General features: G+C 46.9%; 1 protein-coding gene across 4 annotated transcripts in view; it reads left to right on the top strand.

Moving 5' to 3' along the window:
- NDST1 (N-deacetylase and N-sulfotransferase 1) overlaps window positions 1–13,535 on the top strand; it is a 67,078-nt gene extending 53,543 nt beyond the window's left edge. For all 4 annotated transcript variants that reach the window (XM_053566341.1, XM_053566339.1, XM_053566340.1 and 1 more), the window contains 5 exons: window positions 1,522–1,696; window positions 4,358–4,528; window positions 5,286–5,395; window positions 7,561–7,663; window positions 8,505–13,535. In XM_053566341.1, coding sequence (XP_053422316.1) covers window positions 1,522–1,696; window positions 4,358–4,528; window positions 5,286–5,395; window positions 7,561–7,663; window positions 8,505–8,624 — 679 coding nt within the window. In that variant the 3' untranslated portion in view covers window positions 8,625–13,535. The remainder of the gene's footprint in view (window positions 1–1,521; window positions 1,697–4,357; window positions 4,529–5,285; window positions 5,396–7,560; window positions 7,664–8,504) is intronic.
- The last annotated feature ends 9,514 nt before the right edge of the window (window positions 13,536–23,049 follow it).

Genomic DNA, 23,049 nt, shown 5'->3' on the forward strand with positions numbered 1-23,049 from the left:
TAGGATTACAGGCATGAGCTATTCTCTAGTTTTTCAGTTTGCATCTTTTGCTATTGTTTGCCTTTTTAAAACCTGTACCTACATTACCGTTATTTATTTATTATTTTTAGCCCTACCCCCATCTATTTGTTTATTTTATATCAGTAGAGTATCTGGGTGGAGAGATCATGGTGCTATTTGTTTGCTTTTTGGTACCTTTCTGTGTGTATTTCTCTTTCATCTATCTTTCTGTCCATCCGTCTGCCTGCCTGTGTGTCTGTCTATGTATCCATGCATCCATCCAGCCTTCTGTATCTCTAACATGTCCATAATCTCTTAATATAACACCCAATGTGGCCAGAGGTATTATTGGAAGTCAGCATTTTTCAGATTTTAGAAAGGTAATATGGTACAAAATCATATGTGTTTAGCAACATCTTCAGCAGCACCTGTTGGCAAATGCATGTGAACGTTTGCACTAAGTAAAATATTAGTAAATCAGGTTTTATGCCAAATGGGTTTGCTATATACTTAGAAAAGAAAGCTTCTATTTTTGGAGTTTTCTCAATTTAGATGTTATAAACAAAAGATTGTGGACATACAAAAGACAATTCAGAAAGATGAGAGAGATGCGATTTCTTGTCCCCATTTCCAGAATTTTGATTTTATGGGTAGGTCTAATGTAGGGCACAGGAATTTGACAAGCCCCCAAGTGACTCAGATATAGGGGGTCCTTGGGACCACTTGGAGAAACTATTTCACAGGATAGAATAGGGATCTGACACCTTTAATTAGGGTGGGCTTTGCTTCACATAACTCTCCCCCTGAAGTTGTACCCCAATTTTGCATAAATAGGTGCCCTTGTGGGGAGTGTTTTCATTTTCAGAAGGTCCTTAATCTGGAGGTGGCCATCTCTCTAGGAGGGGTATGGGCATTAGTCTGGAAAGCTGTGCTCACCCACCGCAGGCTGGGGAGGGAATATGGATGGCAGTAGGTGACCCCCTATTGTCTCCTGGTCCACAATGTCAGCCTAGAAAGTGCCATCCCAGATCAGGAAAGAAATCCCTGCCTTCTGGAGGAAGAAGAGGGCCTCCCTCTGCCCTTCATTGGCCCTCCTGGATCAGCCTTCAGCAGTGGAACCACTCTAAGCCCCATTGCGCCCCCTGGAGGCTAAGAGAGTTAGAACCCTGTCAGTGTAGCTGCAGGAGCATGGAGGGGGCAGGATCTGGCGTTTAGAACTGATGACACAACCCCCTCCCCGTGCCCTGCAGCCTATGGCACACCCATGAATCTTCAGACCCTCTGGACCCCACAGCCTCTCCTGAAAAGGAACGGATTTGAAATAGGGATACCGCCAAGTATCCCTATGGCCATTCCCCTGTAGATACCCTGCTGGAGGTAGTCCTTGTTTGGGAGCAATATGCCCCATTTGCTTTCTGAGTAGGCTTTACCCGCAGCGACCCTTACCCTCTCCTGCTGCATTCCTCAGGCCCCTTCCTCATGAGTCTTGCCTGTGAGCCCCGCTCTCTGGGCTTCCTGCAGGTATATGGAATTCTTCCCTATCCCCTCCAACACCACCTCCGACTTCTACTTTGAGAAAAGCGCCAACTACTTTGATTCAGAAGTGGCGCCCCGGCGGGCAGCAGCCCTGTTGCCCAAGGCCAAGGTCCTGACCATCCTCATCAACCCAGCAGACCGGGCCTATTCCTGGTACCAGGTGAGCAGGGCTGGGGGGGGGAGTCCCTGAGTGGAGGGGTACGGGACTAGGTCTGATACTCAGTTACTTATTCACTCAACAAATATTTATTAAGCACCTACTGTGTGCTGGCACTGAGTGAAGCACCTGGAATGTGGTGGTGGGTGAGAAGAGAGTACTGCCGCCATGGTCCTTCCAGCCTGGTGGAGGACACAGGCAGAAATTGATGCCAAAAGCCGCCAACCAACAGTTAACTACCCCACCCCCAAACTTCATGTGAGGCCCTGCTCTGATTCTGACACTGACAAGAGGTAGGGTCTGAGTAAACCTTGAGGAAACATAGATTTGATGAATAGGGATCTGGGCTCACAATGAGTGCAGCTCCCTCGCTGCACACTGGGATGGGATGGGAGTGGGAGTTCTGGGAATGAGACACAGGACCTGCTGTGTTAGTGGAGGAGGCAAACACCTGATCAGGTAAGGTGGTTACCTGTACTGTGGTACATGCTAGAGGTATGATTCCTCGTTCCTACTTAGACATGTAAGAACCAGAAGTTTCTTTAACTTCTATGACCTGAATTTCTTCTGAGTGCCAGCCTGCGGGGGATAGAGGAACACTTCTGGGCCTTTCATGGGGATGGGAGAGAGTCCCTTCTCTGGCTTTCAGTCTTCTGTGGTTATTGCTGCATTGTCCAATACTTTGATTCAGAAGTGGCACACTCCCACTGCTTTCTTTTGTCTCGTTGTACCCCTGAAAGCAAGGTGGGTCACCAGTAGGTCTTTTGGAGCCACCCACAGCCAGGGTTCTTGATCTTGTCACAGCTGCTCAAGCCAGGATGATCTGACCTGGAAATAGGGCCTCAGTATGTGCTACCAAGCAACCTCAAGCTCTTGGGCTCAGGCAGTTCTCTTGCCTCAGCCTCCTGAGTAGCTGGGACTACAGAGGCAGGGTCTCCCTGTGGCTCAGGCTGGTCTTGAACCTGTGAGCTCAGGCAATCCACCCGCCTCGGCCTCTCAGAGTGCTAGGATTACAGGCCACTATGTGGCTGAGCCACTATGCCCAGCCTCTGCCAATGTTTCTGCCAGTATGCAAAGGACATCGGTTTCATTAAGTTGTTATAAGTGTTCTTCCTTGAATAAATTATCCAAGGCACTCACTCACTGAAAGAATATAAAATAAACATGAAAAATAAAACAAAAAAATCAAGTGGCACCCCTGCAGGCAAGTGCCCTGTTGTCTACGGCCAAAGTCCTGATGTCCTCATCAACCAGCAGACCAGGCATATTCTTAGTGTTGGGGTACCCAGGTCTGTGGTTTCCTGGGAGGGACTCACCAGCCTGGTTAGGAGGCCCCTTCAGGCTTGGCCACTTTTGGTAGCCTCTGCCCCACTTTGAACCTCTTCACTTAGATGCTTCAGTGGCTGCTCCTGTCTGAGGTGTCCCCATGTCCCCCACAGTGCTGGCAGGAGGCTGGTGCAAATCCTTCTTACTCTTGGTCCTGTAGGACTCTCCCAACTCCCATCAATCCTGGAGCCTGAGGAGGAGGCCCTCTCTTCCTTTTTCTCTCCAGGGCTTCTGCCTGTGGTCTGATGCCTTTCCTGTGAGCTTTTTAGCTTTTTCTTTACAGGAAAAACCCAGAAACACTTGTAGGGCATTTCTCTCTTCTGTTAGGGTGGTTTGTGTGTGTCCCCCCTTCTCAGATGACAAAACCAAGATTCAGCAAGTGTCATGTGGTGGTGTTAAGAATCTAGGTCTTCTCAATCTAAAACCCTATACTTTTGTCCATGGTCAAGAGGGGTGAGGGAGATAAGGAGCAGAGAGACTAGTTCCCACCAGGAGGATCCAGGAAGGGGCTGGAAGGATGGTGGTGGCCTGGCTCAGAAGGAGGTCAAGATGAAGAGGAGGCCGCTGTGCACATTGCTGCCCCTGCCCTGGTCTGTGTGTGATCCCTAGTGGAGAGGATTGGCTGGCGAAGGTATTGCCTAGTGGGCAGGTGCCCAGCTCTGGACTTTGAGAGTTCTGCAGATTCTCTTGAACTATGGCATTATATTAGGCGGTTCAGGTTTAGCATTTTCCTGTTTTACACCTCTTTCCCAGTCCTTCTGATTTCAGAAAGGAAAAATGCTCAATTTGGTGCAAGTGGCTTTTTTGTCCTTTCTTACACTGCTAAGCTCTGTTTTGAATAACAAAAGCACAAGCTTTGGGCTCAGGGCCTGTAGCAGACATTTGTGTCTGCCTGGAGTTTTCGAACATTGCCTTATTTATATTGCATTTATGAATGATTGCCTTCTATGTTTGATAACTGATCCTAGTTTTCTGTTTATGGAGGTGATTTTGAGTTTTCTCTTGAAATAAATTTATGTGAAAAAGAAAGATGAGTCAATATAAAGAGAATTTTGTTGACATTGGGCCATACACGTGGTTTGTGGGTGTGGCAGAAAACACAGAGATAGTGTGCAAATGACCAGGTTTATACCCTGACTTAGTTCAACTCCTGTCTTGCAGAGATGAGGAAACTGGACCTCCGAGGCCAGAAAGCAGTGAGAGACAGAGTCAGGACTTGAACCCAGGGCTCCTGGTTATTTATAGCCTAGGATCTTCTGGGCACCTCATGGTGCCCCATGAAGGCTACTTCCTTTGTGCCTTCCATGTGACATACTGACCTTCTCCCCTTGTCTGCAGCACCAGCGAGCCCATGATGACCCAGTGGCCTTGAAGTACACCTTCCACGAGGTGATCACAGCCGGCCCTGATGCATCCTCAAAGCTGCGCGCCCTCCAGAACCGCTGCTTGGTCCCTGGCTGGTACGCCACCCACATCGAGCGTTGGCTCAGCGCCTTTCATGCCAACCAGGTAGCTGCCTCTCCTTGATCTCTGGGAGGGTAATCACAGTACTGGCTTGCTGTGGTTAGCAGAAAGCCTCAGAATCTCTCTCACCTGTTCTGGAGCCAGAAACACTCTCTGTAGAGTTAGACCTTTGAGTCTCTAAAAAATTTTAGTCCTGTTTATTCCCAGGTTGATAGGTGAGAACTCCTTAAGGCTGTGTCCTATTAACACAGGCTCTGTGGCCCTAAGGGGACCCAGAAAGTCCTGGGGTGGGCAGGTGGGAGTAGCGAGTCTGAGAAGGTAGTGATGGGAGGAGAGCCTGGTTGGAGGGGTGGGTAGGGCCAGGTCACATTAGGCCTTTTAGGGAAATACTTGGAGCATTTGAGGAGAGGGACATTTGGGCCTGAAGCTCAGAGAGAGGCTGGAAGAGAGATGTAGGGCTATGAGGGGTAGCAGGGTTTAGGTGATAGCTTAAATACTAAGAGAGATGACAGGATGACATCAGGCAGGGGAAGCTGGCAGAAAGCATGGAGTTAGACCACAGGGGACCGAGGCTTGGAAATACATGTCATTCAACCATAGAAGAGGAGCCGTATTCTAGAGAGTGCAGGGTCCCAGATGGGTAAAGCAGGCACCTTCTTGCTGCGGTGGCTGCTGCCCCTGTTTGCCACTAGTGTGGAAGCAGGTTCAGATTACCTTTCTCTTTCCTTCTTTCTTTATTTTTTTCTCCTTTAGCTTTGAAGTGGTTCCAAAAGATCACCTTTTTCTTTTTCCTTCTTTTCAGATTCTGGTCTTGGATGGTAAACTGCTGCGAACAGAACCTGCCAAAGTGATGGACACAGTGCAGAAGTTCCTTGGGGTGACCAACACCATTGACTACCACAAAACTTTGGCGTGAGTTGTTGGCCTTTCAGCAGGACACTTTCCCAATCAGGCACCTGGGCCAGAAAGCCAAAGGCTTAAATAGTTATAGCAGAGTCACAGGTTGATGAGTCAGCAAGTATGAAATTTTATTAATATGATTCAAATCATACCAATAAGGTATCAATTTAAGAAAAAAGAAGGTGATGAATCTGTTCTGTTTTGGCCATACCACCACTAGGCTGAACTTTTTCAGAGTGTTTTTTCTAAATAACTTAGACCAGCAGTGAGCAGCCCCAGTTCGCCCAGGCTTTCTTAGCATTTGATTTTGACTTCTTAAAATAGACTTTCAGGAAAAGGAAACTCGAGCTATTATTGTTGTGGCTAATAATCTCATTTACTCAGAACCTGGTGCAGAACACTGAAATGCCCTTCTGTGATGAATAAGTAGCTGCCTACATCACAGGGGCCTAGAGCTGGGGAGAGGCTGCCTTCCAGTGCTGTGTCACAGATGAGGTTGAACGAGGGCACCCCAAGAGAAGGAGGAATAAAGTCACCCTCCCTGACTTCTTTTTTTTTTTGAGACAGAGTCTTACTATGTTGCCCTCAGTAGAGTGCCGTGGCGTCACAGCTCACAGCAACCTCAAACTCTTGGGCTTAAAGCGATTCTCTTGCCTCAGCCTCCTAAGTACCTGGGACTACAGGTACTGTCACAAAGCCCAGCTATTTTTTGGTTGTAGTTGTTGTTGTTCGGCAGGCCCGGGCTGGGTTCGAACCCACCAGCTCCCGTGTACATGGCTGGCGCCCTAGCTGCTGAGGTACAGGTGCCAAGCCCCTGACTTCCTTCTTGAAAAAGTTGTATACCAAGAATCTTCCTTTCTCATTGTCATAGAAATTGAAGGTGGAGAAAGGAGAGAAGTTGGTACATCACCTTGAGGCAGAAAGGGCTACTTGCAGAGGGTATGGGCTGTGGTATCAGAGACCACTGGATTAGGATCCCAGATCGATTTCTTTAGCTTTTCAAGTATCACTTTCTTCATCTGTAAAGGATAAAGGTAATAGTTTGAGGATAAAGATAATAATTCCTGCTCCCTGAGGGTCAATGAATTGAGTAAAAGCATGCCTGTGAAGCTCTTGGCCCAGTGCTTTGCATATACTAAGTGCTAAATAAATGGTAGCTGCTATCGTCTTTGTCACGATCGTCATCGCTATCATCTATGCTTCTCCTGTGACCCATTCAGAAATCCCAGTCTCTTTGACCTGCCAGACTGTGACTTCTGTTTTCCTGATGCACTCAAGCTCAAGAGTCTCCTAATGGTTCTTGGTCTGGGCTGAATTCTGATAGATACCAATATGCCCCCTCTCCTTCTGACAGCTTCCAATCTCATATTCCCAAAATGCCCTTGAAGGTAGTGTGATGCTGGATATAGAAGGCAGTCATGCGCTGTCATTTCTGCATCCTTGAGTGCAGCTGCAGATGTTGCATTTCTTGATAAAGATGCAATTTATTTATTTATTTTTTGTAGAGACAGAGTCTCACTTTACCGCCCTCGGTAGAGTGCCGTGATGTCACACGACTCACAGCAACCTCCAGCTCTTGGGCTTACGCGATTCTCTTGCCTCAGCCTCCCGAGCAGCTGGGACTACAGGCGCCTGCCACAACACCTGTCTATTTATTGGTTGCAGTTTGGCCAGGGCCGGGTTTCAACCAGCTACCCTCGGTATATGGGGCCAGCGCCACAGGTGCCACCCAAGATGCAGTTTATTAAAAAGCAAAAGAACCTTCCATAAACTTTTTTTCTCCCCTATTGTCACTTGAAGCCAGGGAGAGATAAAGAAAGCTTTTGGGGTAAAAAAAAAAAAAAGAAGTTACTCACCACAGAGTTACAGAATACTCAGAAAAGATTTCCCAGAATAATGGAGGTTAGGAAAGCATTCATGCTGTGGATTGCTGAAGTAACCAAGGCTGCATATGAGATGCCCTTTGCTGGGAAGAAGGGCAGATGTAACCCAGGGAAAAGGTTGGGCCAACAGATGGCAAATGGTAGTCCACCCAATCAGTGTGGTTCAAGAGTTTGCACAGGGAAATAGATTCCTGGGCTCTGCTGCTCCTGGGGTCCATGAGCAGTACCTTGAAGTGGAAGTGATGGGCTGGGTCAGCTCTCATCCAGAGGCTTCCCTCCTGTCCCCCACCACAGGTTCGATCCAAAGAAAGGATTTTGGTGTCAACTGCTTGAAGGAGGAAAAACCAAATGTCTGGGGAAAAGCAAGGGCCGGAAATACCCAGAAATGGACCTGGATGTAAGTGATGCATGTACCACCTCTGTCAGCTGGCTAAGTGGACGGGGACGCTATATGGGAAAGGCCTGTTCTCCGACAGTATTCCTAAAAGGAGGAAATATGGGCTGGGACGTAGTGGGTCAGAATTGATTTAGTCAAACATATTTATCACCTTCTACTAAGGACTGAGTGCCATGGGTTTTTTTGGTTTTGTTTTGTTTTTTTACAGATAGGATCTTGCCTTACCTCCCAGGCTAGGAGTTCAGGGGCTGATCGTAGAAGGGGCATTTTGAGGATGAGTCAGATGTGGTCTTTGCCTTCAAGGAACTCCTAGTCTAGGAGATGAGTTTTACTCACACACCACTAAGTAGAAAACAAGGCAGAGAGTGCTTTGTGCAGGACGCGAGGGGCACGAGAATATGTGGGAACTGAGAGCAAGGGATGTCGTGTGAAGTGCGGAGGGGCAAAGAAGACTTCTCAAAGGAGGGGTCAGCCCAACTTCTCCACAGCTGGGCCTGCAGGAGTCAGACCTGTGGAGTGGGAGGATAGGCATTCTTGAGGAGATAACAGTGTGGGCAGAAAGACAGGGGAAAGGTCACAGACTTAATCTTGTTGTGTGTCTCTTCCTGTTTGTCTCTTGTTTTGACTGATTCTCTTTTTTCCCTATCACAAGAATTTTGACCTTGTGAGCTATATTTTGGTACTCCTACTAAACAGGAGTTTTCTGTTGGAGGCTACCATTTGGAAGAAGGTTGTGAATAAATAAGAGGTGTATGGGATGCCTCAGAATGGTGGTTTTAAAGAGGGGGGTCACTCTTGAGTCAGCACATCACCAAGATCTGAGCTTTCCTTCCCATTACAGTCCCGAACCTTCCTGAAGGATTATTACCGGGACCACAACATCGAGCTTTCCAAGTTGCTGTACAAGATGGGCCAGACACTGCCCACCTGGCTGCGGGAGGACCTCCAGAACACCAGGTAGCTGTGGCCACCATAGCCAGACTGAATGTTTGTGATGGCAGGATGTCCTGCCACACGCTGAGCCAGACTGACCTGCAGAGTGGAGAGTGGGCCCAGGGCTGGCCAAGCACTTACGAGCAATACTCTGCTGAGGCCCACACGGGGCCAGGAGAAGAGCCCAGGCCGGTCCACAGAGCCTGAGAGCGTCCACTGCTGGGTCTGTGGCCAACAGGACCTTCCAACCACCAGGGGTCCATTCTGTTCACAGCTTCTCCTAGGGCAGCCACTTCCTGGTAAGGGGAGTCCACATAGTTCTCTCTTCTGTCCCTCACTGTGTTGTCCCAACCATCCCCTCTCCTTCATCCCATCATTCCCTGCTCCAGCAGGGCATCCCCTCAGTATTAGCTGCCATATTTTCCCTGTCCTCTGACAGGAAGGGAGAAGAGCCCAGCTGGGTCTTTTGCCAAACCAGGGAGAGAGACTGGACATTGCCCTGACTTGTTTCAAGCCAGGCTCTTCAAAAGGGTCAGCTGGATACCCAGAGTCAGTCACTTGGCTGAATGTGAGGGTGGCCATCTCGAGAGAACCATGAACCTGATTCCTTCACATCTCACCTTTCCCCTTTGAGGAAAGACTCTGGTTCCTACAGTATCTACCCAGTCCTCAAGGCCTCCTGCAGGGCCCTGGGGCACTGCCGTGCATTTGGGCCCAGAGACCAGGCCTCAGCTGGATCCCTTCTTCACCCTGGGATATGACACATGTGGTATTTCCTGTGGTAAAAGATTGAGGCAGTTCAGGAGTCTGCCAGTATACATGTGACCATGTACAGGCATGTCCCCACACCCAGCCAGCCTCAGCCCCTGGCAGACATGGGCAGAGCCAATTGCTGCTTTGCTGCAGCTTCCTATAGCCGAGGGTTCCCAGAGACACCCCTCCCCCTTAACCTCCCAGATACTAAGAAGCTAAAGTATTTTAATATTTTGGTTTTTTTTCTTGGTGCCAGAGTTTATACCCTGGGTGCTGGGGTCGCACTGTGTTTTTTCTATATATATATATTATATGTGTATATATATATATATTATATTTTTTTTTGGTTGGGTTTGTTTTTAATTCAGTTGTACAAAATGGTGGTAAGCCCCTGTCTCAAGGGGTGTTCTATCTTAGTGCTAGAGAATGAGGTGGAAGGGAGGGAGGGTATGTCTTCATGTGTCTGGGGCCTCAAGGAGACAGACAGTATGAAGGTGCCCTCAGAGAAGTCTCTCTTTGCTCTCCCCAGTGCCATGGCTGTCCTGGGGCCACCATAAGTGAACAGAGGTGGTGAGAGGTACAGCCCTATTCTTTCCAGGAAAGGCTTCGTGAAGCCCAGTGACCCTGGGGAAATTTTGGCCAAAGGAAACAGCTGAGGCTGGACTAAGAGAGCTGGGGCCAAAGCTGGCCCATCCCCTCTCCCTCACATGGTGCTAGGCTGGGAGCTGCTCTGGGAGATAGGGTGCCCACTGGGACCCACAGCACTGTCTCCAGGCCCCTGTAGACAGGGGGATCTCTGGGCTAATGTCTGGCTGGAGTCTGCTCCTCTCCCCCCTTAACAATGTGAAGTAACCGAGGCTGGGGTGCTTCTCCCCAGCCCCCTTCAACTGCCAATTCAGCTTTGAATTGACACCCAGGAAGTACTTTCTGGAGAGGCTTTTCTTGTTCAGAAGACTCCAGCAAGTTGGGCCAAAAGATTCCTTTGACGGGTATGAAGCAGGTCCAGAAAGGGGAGATGACCTGCTTGGCTCATGTCATGGACCTGGCTGGGAGCAGGGCTGAGCATTGAACCCAAGGCTCCCGATTCCAAGTCCAATGCTCTTCTGCCAATGCCACACTGCCTCTGAGCCCACCTGAGGACCCTGCTCTGTGCCAGGTTCCTGTCCCTCCCTCAGTCACAACCGTGGTCATTCCAGGATATGGGGACAAACCACTCCTTCCCAGCCAGGGTGCCTTTGAGCCTTCCCGTTCCGGGGTGTGTGTTTGCATCGCTGTCTTGTTCTCCTCCCGCCTTAGAGGTCTTTCCCCAGCCCATAGGGCCTGGGTCTGTTCTGAACTGATTCCCTTTCCTCAAGTTCTCCACTGGGGTGGAGAAGAAGTTGGACCCCTGAGGGGGTCGGCTGCATGTGGTTTCATTGTGTAGACAGCAGTTCCCCCTCATACTTCTCAGCAGGGCCCAGAACCTTGGGCATTGCCAGCCCAGCAGAAGGAGCAGGTGTCTGAGGACAGGGTGGCATTTCTACTTGGATACTCATGAAGACAGGCCCGCACTGTGGAACCAGAGTCTCAGAGAGGGGCAGGACCTCCCATAGTGCAAATCCTGGGTAATTCAGGCTGCGTGGGTTTTTGCCTTTTGCACTGACATGACAGCTTCATTTCTGTCAGTGAGGGGATCCAGCTTCATCATCTGTGAGAACCTTACAGCTCCTATATTCTGAAATCCACCCTTAGGACCTTGGGGCCTGCTCCCTTCTCTTAGAGCTGCACTGGCCTTGGGCAGGGAGTTGCACTTTGTGCCTCTGGCCCAGGAAGGAGCAGGCAGGTTTGGGATCCCGTGACAGCAGAGAAGATATTCTGGAGCCTGGAGACTAGACTTGCCATGTGTCCAAGTCCATCTGTCCAGGTCACTGCTGCTGCTTCCCTTCCACTAACAGATCTTTCTTGAGGATCACCTAGGCCTAGGCATAGCTAGGATTTGCAGGTGTGAGGGTGGGGAATAAGCTGCCCCAAGGGCTCTCTACAAGTGCATAGATGCCCCCACCTGAAAGAGAAAATCAGGGATGAGTGGGGCAGCGTGGTCAGTCTGTAATATCCCCTAATTCACTGTAAGCGTTTGGCCAGGAAAAAAAAAAGAGAAATAGCTAAAATTGTGCAGATGACTCCATTGTCCGTTCTGTGGTCCCCTCCACAAGCCTTGGCCCCAAGGTGAGTACAGGTGGGAGTCATCACCTGCAGCCAATGAAGTCATATAGTTCTAGAGCCTTTCATGGTGTAGGCATCTTGCCACTGGAGGATGAATGTTAACTTAAAGATGGGCCTTTTCCACACCCCTGTAAACAAGTAGTCAGTATTTGTGGGCCCAGCTAAGGAGACTGAACTGACCTGCAGAGGTTGGTGGTCCCAAGACAGAGTTGTGCCCACAGGGAAGAGCAAGTACAAAAATGTTTAACCAAACATTTTACTATGAATGCTGCCAGCTACCCAGCATCTAGATTTAAAATTATTAACATTTTGTCACATTTGTTTTTCTGTCATTCTGTACATGTGTATATATATTTTTTTTCTGACCTAGTTTATAAGTTGCAAGGTCATGGGACTTTACCCCTAAATGCTTTGCCTACATTTCCTAAGAGTTAGGCATTCTCCCACATACTGGTCCAGTATTATCGCAGTCAAGACAGGTAATTTCCTCACAACATCTGTCCTATCTATATTAAGATTTCTCCCTTTGGCTCCCAAATAACATTTCCTGGTTTCGGAATCAGGCTCCAATCATGGTGCACACCTTGTAATTTTTTAGTTGTGGTTTTTAAATCTCCTTGAGTGGTGAGGTCTTCCCTCCGCCCACTTTGAGTTTTTTAAATGACTTTGTTTTAGAGACCAGCAGGCCTGCTGTCCTGTCGAAGTCCCACATTCTGGATTTGTGGGATTGTTCCCTCATAGTGTCATGTAACCACTTCCTCTGTCCCCTGTGTTTTCAAGGGTAATTCAGGCTACTTGGGTTTTTGCCTTTTGCGCTGAATTGACAGCTTCACTCCTGCCTAAGATGCGCCTCCACGGTCGCCTGTACCAAGTGCCAAACCAGCAGAGGGGCCAGTGGAGCTGGCCTCCTCCAGGAGCCCAGGGAGGGCCAGCGAGGCTCCCTGGAGAAGGCACTGCCATGCCAGGCCTGGGAGGAAGGGATGGAGGGCTCTCTGGAAGGACCTTGGGCTAGGCAGCCTTGGGGCCCACTGAGGAGACACCTCTGGCTTGGGAGAGCCTGTCCTGCCCCCTTTGACCTGGAGATGGGCCACAGACCACCAAACAGCATTTCTCTCTGTCTCTTTCTCTGTTGTATAGGCCCAGGGTTCTCATTTCTGGAGGCCTGTGGTCTGTGTGCACTGGAGCAGAGCTGGGCCTCTGTGACACACCAGGGAAGTTCCTAGATGTGAAGCCGCCTTCCCCCACTGTGATGTGAGGAGAGCACTGGGGGAGGCCGGCTGTGACATCTCCCTTTGCGTGCATTTAGTAGTGTCCTGACCATCTTTCTCCTAGGGCTGCTGCTCCCCTCTGTGGGATGAGCAGTGGGGCTGCAGCTGCAGCAGGGGTTTTCACACATCCAGGAAGGAAGCAGTTCTGCCCTAGTGAAGTGGGGATGGGGGCCCAGACCTGCCTCAGACCCTCAAGGCAACACTGGGTTCCTGGTTTGCCATCTCTGAGCTGGATGCCTTGTCAGCTCAGACAGCCAGAGTTCTTTTAGCTACCCTGAGGGACGGGCATCCACTTTAGGTGGAGTCAACGCCAAGGGCCTAGGGAAGACTCTGGCCGTGTTTTATCCTAAGAAGTTCATCCCTCCTGCTGTTCTTCCTCTTTCTGGCCCTGGAGGAGAATGAGGGAGGAGAGGGTTTTCTATGACTGCTAGCTTTTATTATCAACAAGAGGGCTCCTTTTGTAATTTGTGCATGAAATTCATGTCATTTCCTGGGGAGAGAAGAGGGCTGACTGGAGAGGGTGGGGGGTATGCTAGGGGAGCGGACAGAGGTTTCCTTCCCTTGTAGGGATGGGGAAAGGGTGGAGACAGGGTGCTACCCAGCTCACCTGTGAGAGCTCTCGAACCAGCCGTTTTGGGTTGTGTTAAAGGTGAGAACCTTCCTCCATTAATGTACAATCTCGAACTAACTGCTAATAAAGTGGGGTTCTGTTTGTACACATTGGTACTGTCTGTCTGACCTTTTTTGAGAGGCCTGCAGGGGATGGTGGAGACAGGGGCATTTGTCTGCATGGCCCAAACCTGCCCACTCTCTGCCCTCCTGCCCTCCACATGCGTGCACCATACACACAGTGACTGGGTCAAATCAGATCTTTTCCACTGGGTTATAAATTGAAGCTTTTTCAGATATAGCAGGGGCCTATCCCAGGGCAGCCACATGGAGCATCTTAGATGAAAAAGCCTTGGACAACTGGGTTGTTCTGAAGTGCTAGGGATTGAGAGCTGGACTGAGAGGAGATTCAGAGGCAGCGGGGAGGGGCAGGGAGACTTACTTTTACTCTTTTGATCTTCCATTTCTCTCAACTTTTAGGGGTATGGAAGGGTTGGACTCAGTGGCCTCACCTGGAGAACTTGCCCAAAATGCAGATTCCCAGCCCTCTTCCAGAAATTCAGCTCTAGCAGATGTAGGGTGGAGACCAAAAATCTGCATTTTAAATAACATCCCCAGTGTGTAAGGTGCCCCACTTTGGGAAACCCTGGCTCAGATCGATGGTTCCTATGGGTTCTAATTAATGTGGAGAGTCCCACTGTCCACAAAAACTTTGGGCAAAACAACTCTCTAGCCCCCTCTACCCCTAGCCTATCTGCAGAGTGTGGGGACATTGCTCAGCCGGGCAGAGAGGCCTTGCCAGCTGACTGCTGTGCATGTGCCTGGGCCTGCTCCCTCAGGATCCCCTGGGAAGCTTTAAAAGTTACACATTCCTGGGCTGTCCCCAAATCTACTCACTGAGAACCTCTGGGAATAGGACCCAGCACTGTGTATTTTATTTTTTTATTTTTTATTTATTTATTTTTTTGTAGAGACAGAGTCTCACTGTACCGCCCTCGGGTAGAGTGCCGTGGTGTCACACGGCTCACAGCAACCTCTAACTCTTGGGCTTATGCGATTCTCCTGCCTCAGCCTCCCAAGCAGCTGGGACTATAGGTGCTTGCCACAACGCCCGGCTAATTTTATTTGTTGTTGCAGTTTGGCCGGGGCTGGGTTTGAACCCGCCACCCTCGGCATATGGGGCCGGTGCCTTACTCACTGAGCCACAGGCGCCGCCCAGCACTGTGTATTTTAAACAAACTCTCCAATGCTCAGGAAAGTTTGGGAACACTAAATCAGGCCACCAAGTGTGAGCCAGAGAAGATCCACAGAAAATGTGCACAGACAGCTTCCAAGGGGCAGAAGAGGGATGCTGATTCCCAGGGCCCAGGAGAGTGGACTGAGGGGTCAAAGCGAACATGCCAACTGCCACCCCCAATGGCAGCATGGTGGTACCTGCAGGGAACTCTGTGGAGTCAACCGGAAGCTTGTACAGGTCATATAACCATCACCAAGATGAACATAGCTGGAGGCTGTGTTAGCAGGAACAGATCTAGAAGGCAAGATACAGGGGTCAGACTATATCAGAGGGTTTTGAATTTTAAAACAGCTGAGATTCTTTTTTCAAAGGCACTTAATTGAGAAAAACAGGTAAAAGTGAGGGTTCTCTGGGGGGAGTAGAGGTGAGGTTCTGGTTTCTCACCCGCTCAACATCTCCCTGTCTCTCGTCCTATCTGGAGCCCTAAGACCCCTTGAAACACCCTGTAAAAACCCAGCCCCCTGCTTTTCTCCAAGGTCCTGAGAGTCCTGTAATTCTTTTTCTTTTTTTTTTTTTTTTTGAGACAGAGTCTCAAGCCATCGCCCTGGGTAGAGTGCCGTAGCATCACTGCTCACAGCAACCTCAAACTCTTGGGCTTAAGCAAGTCTCTTGCCTCAGCCTCCTAAGTAGCTGGGACTACAGGTGCCCGCCACAATGCCTGGCTATTTTTTGGTTGTAGTTGTCATTGTTGTTTGGCAGGCCGGGGCTGGATTTGAACCCACCAGCTCTGGTGTGTGTGGCTGGCGCCCTAGCTGCTGAGCTATAGGCGCTGAGCCCTGAGAGTCCTGTAATTCTAATAGGTTGAGTGAGTAAGAGTCTGTCAGCCCCTCCTCATCCCCTTCAACAAAGAGTCCCCTGGGGAATCTGTGGGTACCCCAGAGGTGGTTCTCTCAGAGATACCCTGGGTCATGTGCATGGGGAGTGTGTTTCATAACAGCAAGACACTGAGGACAACTTGGATGTTTATCTGTAGAGGTCGGCTACACCTCTAGTGTATCCATGGGCTGCAACATGATGATGCAGTTGAAAATAGTTAGCTCAGGGTGGCGCCTGTGGCTCAGAGGAGTAGGGCACTGGCCCCATATGCCAGAGGTGGTGGGTTCGAACCCAGCCCTGGCCAAAAACTGCAAAAAAAAAAAAAAAAAAAGAAAAGAGAAAAAGAAAATACTTAGCTCAATCTCCATGTCCTACCAGGGAGATTTCTATAAGACTGATCTTTACAGTGTGCCCATCAGGGAAAGTGAACACTACATAGTATGGGTTTTTTTTTTCTGAGGTTATAGATGTATACAAAGCATGTCCCCCCAAATGTATACACATTTCAGAAAGGAAAAAAAAACTATTAAAATTATAATCCTGAAGTCACATTTGACTTCTGCAAGATACAAGATAACAAATGTTATGTGTATATACTATCACAATTTTGATACTGTTTTTTCTTTCTTAAAATGTATACCTTTTTTTGGCACCCTCTGTATGTATATCTTAAACCAAACAGGTTCTGGGAAGGGGAGATTTCAAAGTGGGTCATCAGCTTTGGCTTAAATACTTTTTTTCTTTTTTTTGTGACAGAGTCTCACTCTATCACCCTGGGTTGAGTGTCGTGGCATCATGATAGCTCACAGCAACCTCAGATTCTTGGGCTCAAGCAATCCTCTTGCCTCAGCCTCTTGAGTAGCTGAGACTACAGGTGCCCACCTCAACACCCGGCTAAGTTTTCTATTTTTGTAGAGGTGGGGTCTCACTCTTAGGCTGGTGTTGAACTCCTGAGCTCAAGCAACTCACCAGCCTCAGCCTCCCAGAGTGCCAGAGTGCTTGGATTATAGGCATAATCCAGTGTGCCAGCCCCAAAGTACTTTAAAAAAACAAAACAAAACAAGGATAATGTGTTCATGAATCATTTATAAAATAAAAAAATCTTAGGTTCAGCACCTGTGGCTCAAGTGGCTAAGGAGCCAGCCACATACACCTGAGCTGGCGGGTTCGAATCCAGCCCGGGCCCGCCAAACAACAATGACGGTTGCAACCAAAAAATAGCCAGGCATTGTGGTGGGCGCCTGTAGTCCCAGCTATTTCGGAGGCAGAGGCAGGAGAATTGCTTGAGCCCAGGAGTTGGAGGTTGCTGTGAGCTGTGATGCCACGGCCCTCTATTCAGGGTGACAGCTTGAGGCTCTGTCTCAAAAAAAAAAAAAAAACCCAACTTAATGAAAATTAGAAATTGATGCAGCAGAAAGCACTCCAGACAGCCAGACCGATGGGCTAAAGGCACGCAGGCCGCACTGCTTTTCCCAGCCCTCATGTTCCTTGTGGAGTTAAGGGTAGAAGAGACCCAGAGTGGTGGCAGTCAATTTCTTGTCTTGCTGCATTTATCCTGAGACTTGCAAGATCCTAACCTGAGGAGCCTGACTTTCAGGTGAGTATAGACTCCTTCTGTCCCTTGGAGCTTTGCTTCCCTGTGCTCACTGGTGAGGGAGCTAGAGTTCACATCCCCAGTGCTGGGACACACTGATACCACATGTCTCCTGATGAGATGAACTCGGAAGGACTCAGTCAAACACCTGCGCATTTCTGACAAAAACACCATGAATCTAGCCAGGAGGAAATGGCAGATGCATCTTCATCAAGGGATATTTTGCAAAATAACTGACCTGAACTCTGGCAATGTCAAGGTCACAAAAGATAATAGGAAGGCTGAGATATGGTTAAGGATTAAAGGATACTAAAGAGATCAGTTAATCAGATGCCACGTGTGACCTTGGAGGGGTCCTGGGCTAGGCAGCAGTTAGCTGTAAAGGACACGATAGGGACGACTGGCACAGTGTGAATTTGGGCTATGTGGATTAGATAAAGAAGAAATAAAGCTGAATTTTGACCGTGCTCTTTCTAGACTGGAGTCAGATTGGTACTTCTCAGGGTCAGTCCTGACTGTGTCCACCAGGGGGCATTATCACCCAGCCTCTCCCAGGATAGTGTGCACCTCCCCACCAAAGACTGGGCTGCTGGGTAATGGTGGAGTGATAAGATTATACATAATAATATCGATAAATTAAATAATATAAATAATAAAAAAGTATTGCTCTCTCTTTGTCAGGCAGGCACTGTGCTCATCAAATGGTAACTCTTTGAATCCTTGTAGCAATTCTCTGAGGCAGATATTATCATCATTCTCATTGAATAGATGAGGAACCTGAGGTTCTGAGAGGGTAAGTAACTCTGCCAGGATTACATAGCTGGCAGTTCTTGGTCCACGAGACTCCACACTGACTTCTTTATCCGTAGGGGATCGGCTGGGAACGTGTCTCAGCTTTTGGAAGCAGAGAAGTACAATGGCCACAGGCAGTGGGGACAAATCCCTGAGCCTGGCCCTGTCCCTTTCAGGGCTGGGGACTGGGCTGTCCTAGGGGGAGCCACTAAAGGGACCTTAAAGTACTTGTATGCACAAATCTAAAACAAAACCAAAAAAGTACAATAGCACGTATTGTGAGACGAAAGTCTCCTTTCACCTCCAACCCTAGTCCCCTAACTCACTTCTTCAGAGGAAACATGACTAGTTTCTGTGGACTTCTCTAGAAACCATTTTACATATGTATATAAGCGTCTCAGTACATGTACGTATGCTGCTGGTTTGTATTCCTCTTGCTGTTCTACACTTTGCTTTTTCATAGGAGCCTCCAGGCACCCAGTGGAAGGTTATGTGCTGCTGTGCCTGGCAGCAGATGGGGATGTCCTCTGCCGTAAGTTCTCAGGGAGGAGGCCGGAGCTTGAATTCCCCCACTTTTGTCCCATTCTGGAATGTTCTCCCTTAGGAAGGAACGAGATATAGCATGGTCACCAAAATGCACACAGCTGGGCAGATCTGGTTTCAAATGTGGGCTCATATTGGATGTGTCACCTTGGGCAAACACTTCAGGCATTTGAACCTCAGTCTCTGCATTGGTGAAATGGGGATGGCAACAGACCTGTTGTGAGGACGAAGGAGTCAGTGTTGGGAAGCCCTCAGCAGGAGCCTGAGTGCTCATTAAAGTCTGCTCCAGTTCTTGGTGTCACACTCATGCAGCCCCCATGTCTGAGTCTGAGTCAAGGGTGGCACTGCCACCTTTGTACTGAGGCTGATGAGGATAGGCTGGGCCACCCAAAGCAGAAAATCATTACATTTGATTGTTCTTCCTGAAATGAAAATGTTTGGGTGATCTGGGACACTGAGAATGACCCTTCAAAATAGACACACAACTACTGCTTCACATAAAAGAGCACAAGAGGCTGCTGTGAGCAGCTGTGTGCCAACAAATTTGAAGACCTACATGGAATGGATAAATTCATAGAGGTACACAAACTATCAAAACTGTTTTGACTCAAGAAGACAGAAATCTGAATAGGCCTGTAACAAGTCAGGAGATTGAATCAATAATCCAAAAACTTCCAGCAAAGGAAAACCTAGACCTAAATGGTTTCACTGGTGAATTCCACCAAACACTTAAAGGAGAATTAACACCAATCCCTTTCTTCTATTACAAGTAATTTAAAGGCGGGGGGGGGGGGCATGCTTCCTAATTCACTCTGTAAGGCCAGCATTACCCTTGTACTAAAGATGGACAAAAATTCTACAAGAAAAAAGAAATGCAAGCCAGTATCTTTCATGAGTATAGATGCAGAAATACTCAATAGAATATTAGCAGACCAAATTCAGCAGCATGTTATAAGAATTATATACTGTGTGATCAAGTGGGCATTATCACAGATATACAAAGATGTTTCAATATATGAAAATCAATCAAAATAATATACCAAGTTAATAGAATGAAAGGTAAAAAAAACACATGATTATCTCAATTGATATTCATAAAAAGCATTTGACAAAATCCAGCCTTTCATGATAAAATTGCTTAAAAACTAGTATCAGAAAAAATGTCAACGTGATAAATGCCAAAAAACTCACAACTAACATTATTCTCAATAGTGAAAGACTCAAAACTTTCCCTCTAGGATTAGGAACAAGACAAGGATATCTCCTTTCATCACTTCTCTTCAAGAACAGAAACTTCAATTCAGCATAATACTGGAAGATCTAGCTATAGCAATTAGGCAAGAAAAACAAAACACACACACACACACATCCAGATGAGAAAGAAAGAAGTGAAACTCTTTCTACTTACAGATGACATGACCTTCTATCTAGGAAATCCTAAAGAATCCATACACACACAAAAAATATTAGAGCTGAGCGGCGCCTGTGGCTCAAAGGGTTAGGGTGCCAGTCCCATATGCTGGAGGTGGTGGGTTCAAACCCAGCCTCGGCCAAAAACCACACAAACAAAAATTAGAGCTAATAAAACAATTCATCAAAGTTGCAGGATACAAAGTCAACACACAAAAATCAGCTGTGGTCAGGCGTGAAAGACATCTGTAATCCCAGCACTTTGGGAGGTCAACGTGGGAAGATTGCTTGAGCCCAGGAGTTTGAAATCAGCCAGGCAACACAGCAAGATATGCCACAAAAATAAGATTTTTAAATATTAGCTGCATGCAGTGGCATGCACCTGTAGTCTCAGTTACTCAGGAGACTGAGGTGGGAGGATTGTCTGAGACCAGAAGTTTGAGGTTGTAGCAAGTTGTGATCATTCCTTTGCACTCCAGCCTGGGTGACAGAGTGAGACCCTGTCTCTTAAAAAAATCAATTGCCTTTCAGCCAGAGAGACCATCTTCTAGTCATTCACCAAAATAATAACACAAAGGGAAAGAGGAGAGGTACCGATACATGAACTCTAGGCATTTTAGAAAACATGGAATTGTTCCTTTGGCCACATACATGCACATCTACAAGAAAGGTGATATTGTAGACATCAGGGGAATGGGTACTATTCAAAAAGACCACACAAATGTGACTATGGTGGAAGAGTCTACAATGTTACCCAGCATGCTGTTGGCATTGTTGTAAATAAACAAGAGCAAGTTCTTGCCAAGAGGATTAATGCTCATATTGACCATATTAAGAACTGTAAGAGCCAGCGTAACTTCCTAAAATGAGTGAAGGAAAATGATCAGAAAAAGAAGGCAGCCGAAGAGAAAGGTACCTGGGTTCAACTGAAGTGCCACTTCGTGAGAACCAACAGAAAGGAGCCTGAGCTTCTGGAACCTATTCCCTATGAATTCATGGCATAATAGGTGTAAAAAAAAAAAAAAAAGAAAGAAAAGAAAAGAAAAAAGGCTACTGTAAAAATGGAAAAAAAAAAAAAGAAAAAATTGGTTGTATTTTTGTGTATTAGTAATGATCAATCTGAAAGGGAATTTAATAAAACAATTCCATTCATAGTAGCATCAAAAAGTATAAAATATGTGGGAATAAATTTAATCAAAGAAGTGAAAGACTTGTACACTGAAAACTACAAAAAATTCCTTAAAGAAATTAATGACATTTCAACTGAATTGTTTGAGGCACTGTGAGTTAAGCTTAATAAAAGCTGTCATGTCCTGGGTATACAAGTCATGGGTGGGCAAGAATATTATGGTGAAAGGCATGTTTATGTTTGGAACAACAGGCTTTTCTTCCCTTTGTGATTTGAATTGCATTTCAATCATCATGGTGAAAATAAAAATGCCAGAAGAATTCATGTGCTTAGCTTGGAAGGTGGTGGTTGTAGAAACTTGGGTACTGATTAGTAGAATCTGTTTTCTCCTTGATTCTCACATGCCAATGTGTAGTGCATATAAAACGCATGAATTGCCTCTCCCCTTCATCTCTCCACTCCTCAGAAGGAAGGGGCAGGTGAGCAGAGTCAAATGTAATTGGATCTGTCTGGAAAGCTCTTTTTGGAAGATCTGATAGAATCTTCCTCAGATAAGGTTAATTCTGATTGTGCAGGCTAATTGCTCTGATATATTTTAGTAACCTTTTAGTATGAACCCAAACAAATAAAATTCCCTACTCACAAAAGGAAAATAAAAAAAAAAAAGAAATTCAGGAAGGCCTAAATAAATGGAAAAACATTTCATGGTTGATTAGGAGACTTAATACTTAAGATGACCATACTACCCAAAGGAAAATACGGATTTAACCCAATTACCATCAAAATTCCAACAAAGTTTTCTCCCCCAGAAATTCTCAGTAGTGAAAGACCCAAAACTTTCCCTCTAGGATTAGGAACAAGACAAGGATGTCTCTTTTTATCACTTCTCTTCAAGATCAGAAACCAATTTAGCATAATACTGGAGGATCTAGGCATAGCCATTAGGCAAGAAAAAAAAAAAAAACATCTAGATGAGGAAGGAAGAAGTGAAACTGTCTCTACTTACAGATGACATGACTTTCTATCTAGGAAATCCTAAAGAATCCATCCTAAAATTCATATGGAATCTCAAGAGACCAAAAATTGCCAAAACAATCTTGAAATAGAGTTGGAAGACACACACTTTCTGATTGTTACAGTAATCAAAACAATGGGATACCAGCATAGGTTAGACGTATAGAACCAAGAGCCCAGAAACAAACCTCCCTCACATCTATTGTTGATTGATTGTTGACAAGGGTGCTAACTCCATTCACTGGGGAAAGAATAGTCTCTTCAATAAATGGTACTTCCAAATCTGGGTATTAGGCAAAAGAATGAAGGTGACCTTTACTTTGTACTGTATGTAAAGATTAACTCAAAAATGATCAAAGACCTAAATTTAAGAGCTAAACTATAAAACCATTAGAAGAAAACATAGATGTAAATTTTCATAACTTTGGATTTAGTAATATTTTTTGTTTTTTTTTTGTTTGAGATACCGTGTCACTTTGTTGTCTAGGCTAGAGCACCATGGCAATAGCATAACTCACAGCAGCCGCAAACTTCTGAGCTCAAGCAATCCTCCTGCTTCAGCCTCCCGAGTACCTGGGACTACAGATGCCTGCCACCATGCCTGGCTAATTTTTCTATTTTTCTCAGGCTAGTCTTGAATCTTGAGCTCAAGCAATTCTCCCCTTCAGCCTCTCGAAGTGTTAGGATTACAGGTATGAGCCACTGAATCCAGCCATTGGTAATGGTTTCTTAATATGACACCAAAAGCACAGGCAAGTAAGAAAAGCAATAGACAAATTGTTCATTAAAATTTTTTAAACTTTTCTGCATCAAGGGACACTATCAAGAGAGTGAAGAAACGATAAAATTAGACTCTACACACAAGTTTTATTCTATTTCAGAAGTGATGGGCACCTGGGAACCTAGTCAGGAACACTGTAGGGATGTCCCATACAACCAGGTTAAGAACTTCACCCTGGATCCTGCCCAAACCACAGATGACAGCTCAAAGATGGGGATCCTCAGCAAGACCAGAGTCCTCTTTAT

This window comes from Nycticebus coucang, chromosome 17 (genome assembly GCF_027406575.1).
Source record: "Nycticebus coucang isolate mNycCou1 chromosome 17, mNycCou1.pri, whole genome shotgun sequence".
NCBI lineage: Eukaryota > Metazoa > Chordata > Mammalia > Primates > Lorisidae > Nycticebus > Nycticebus coucang.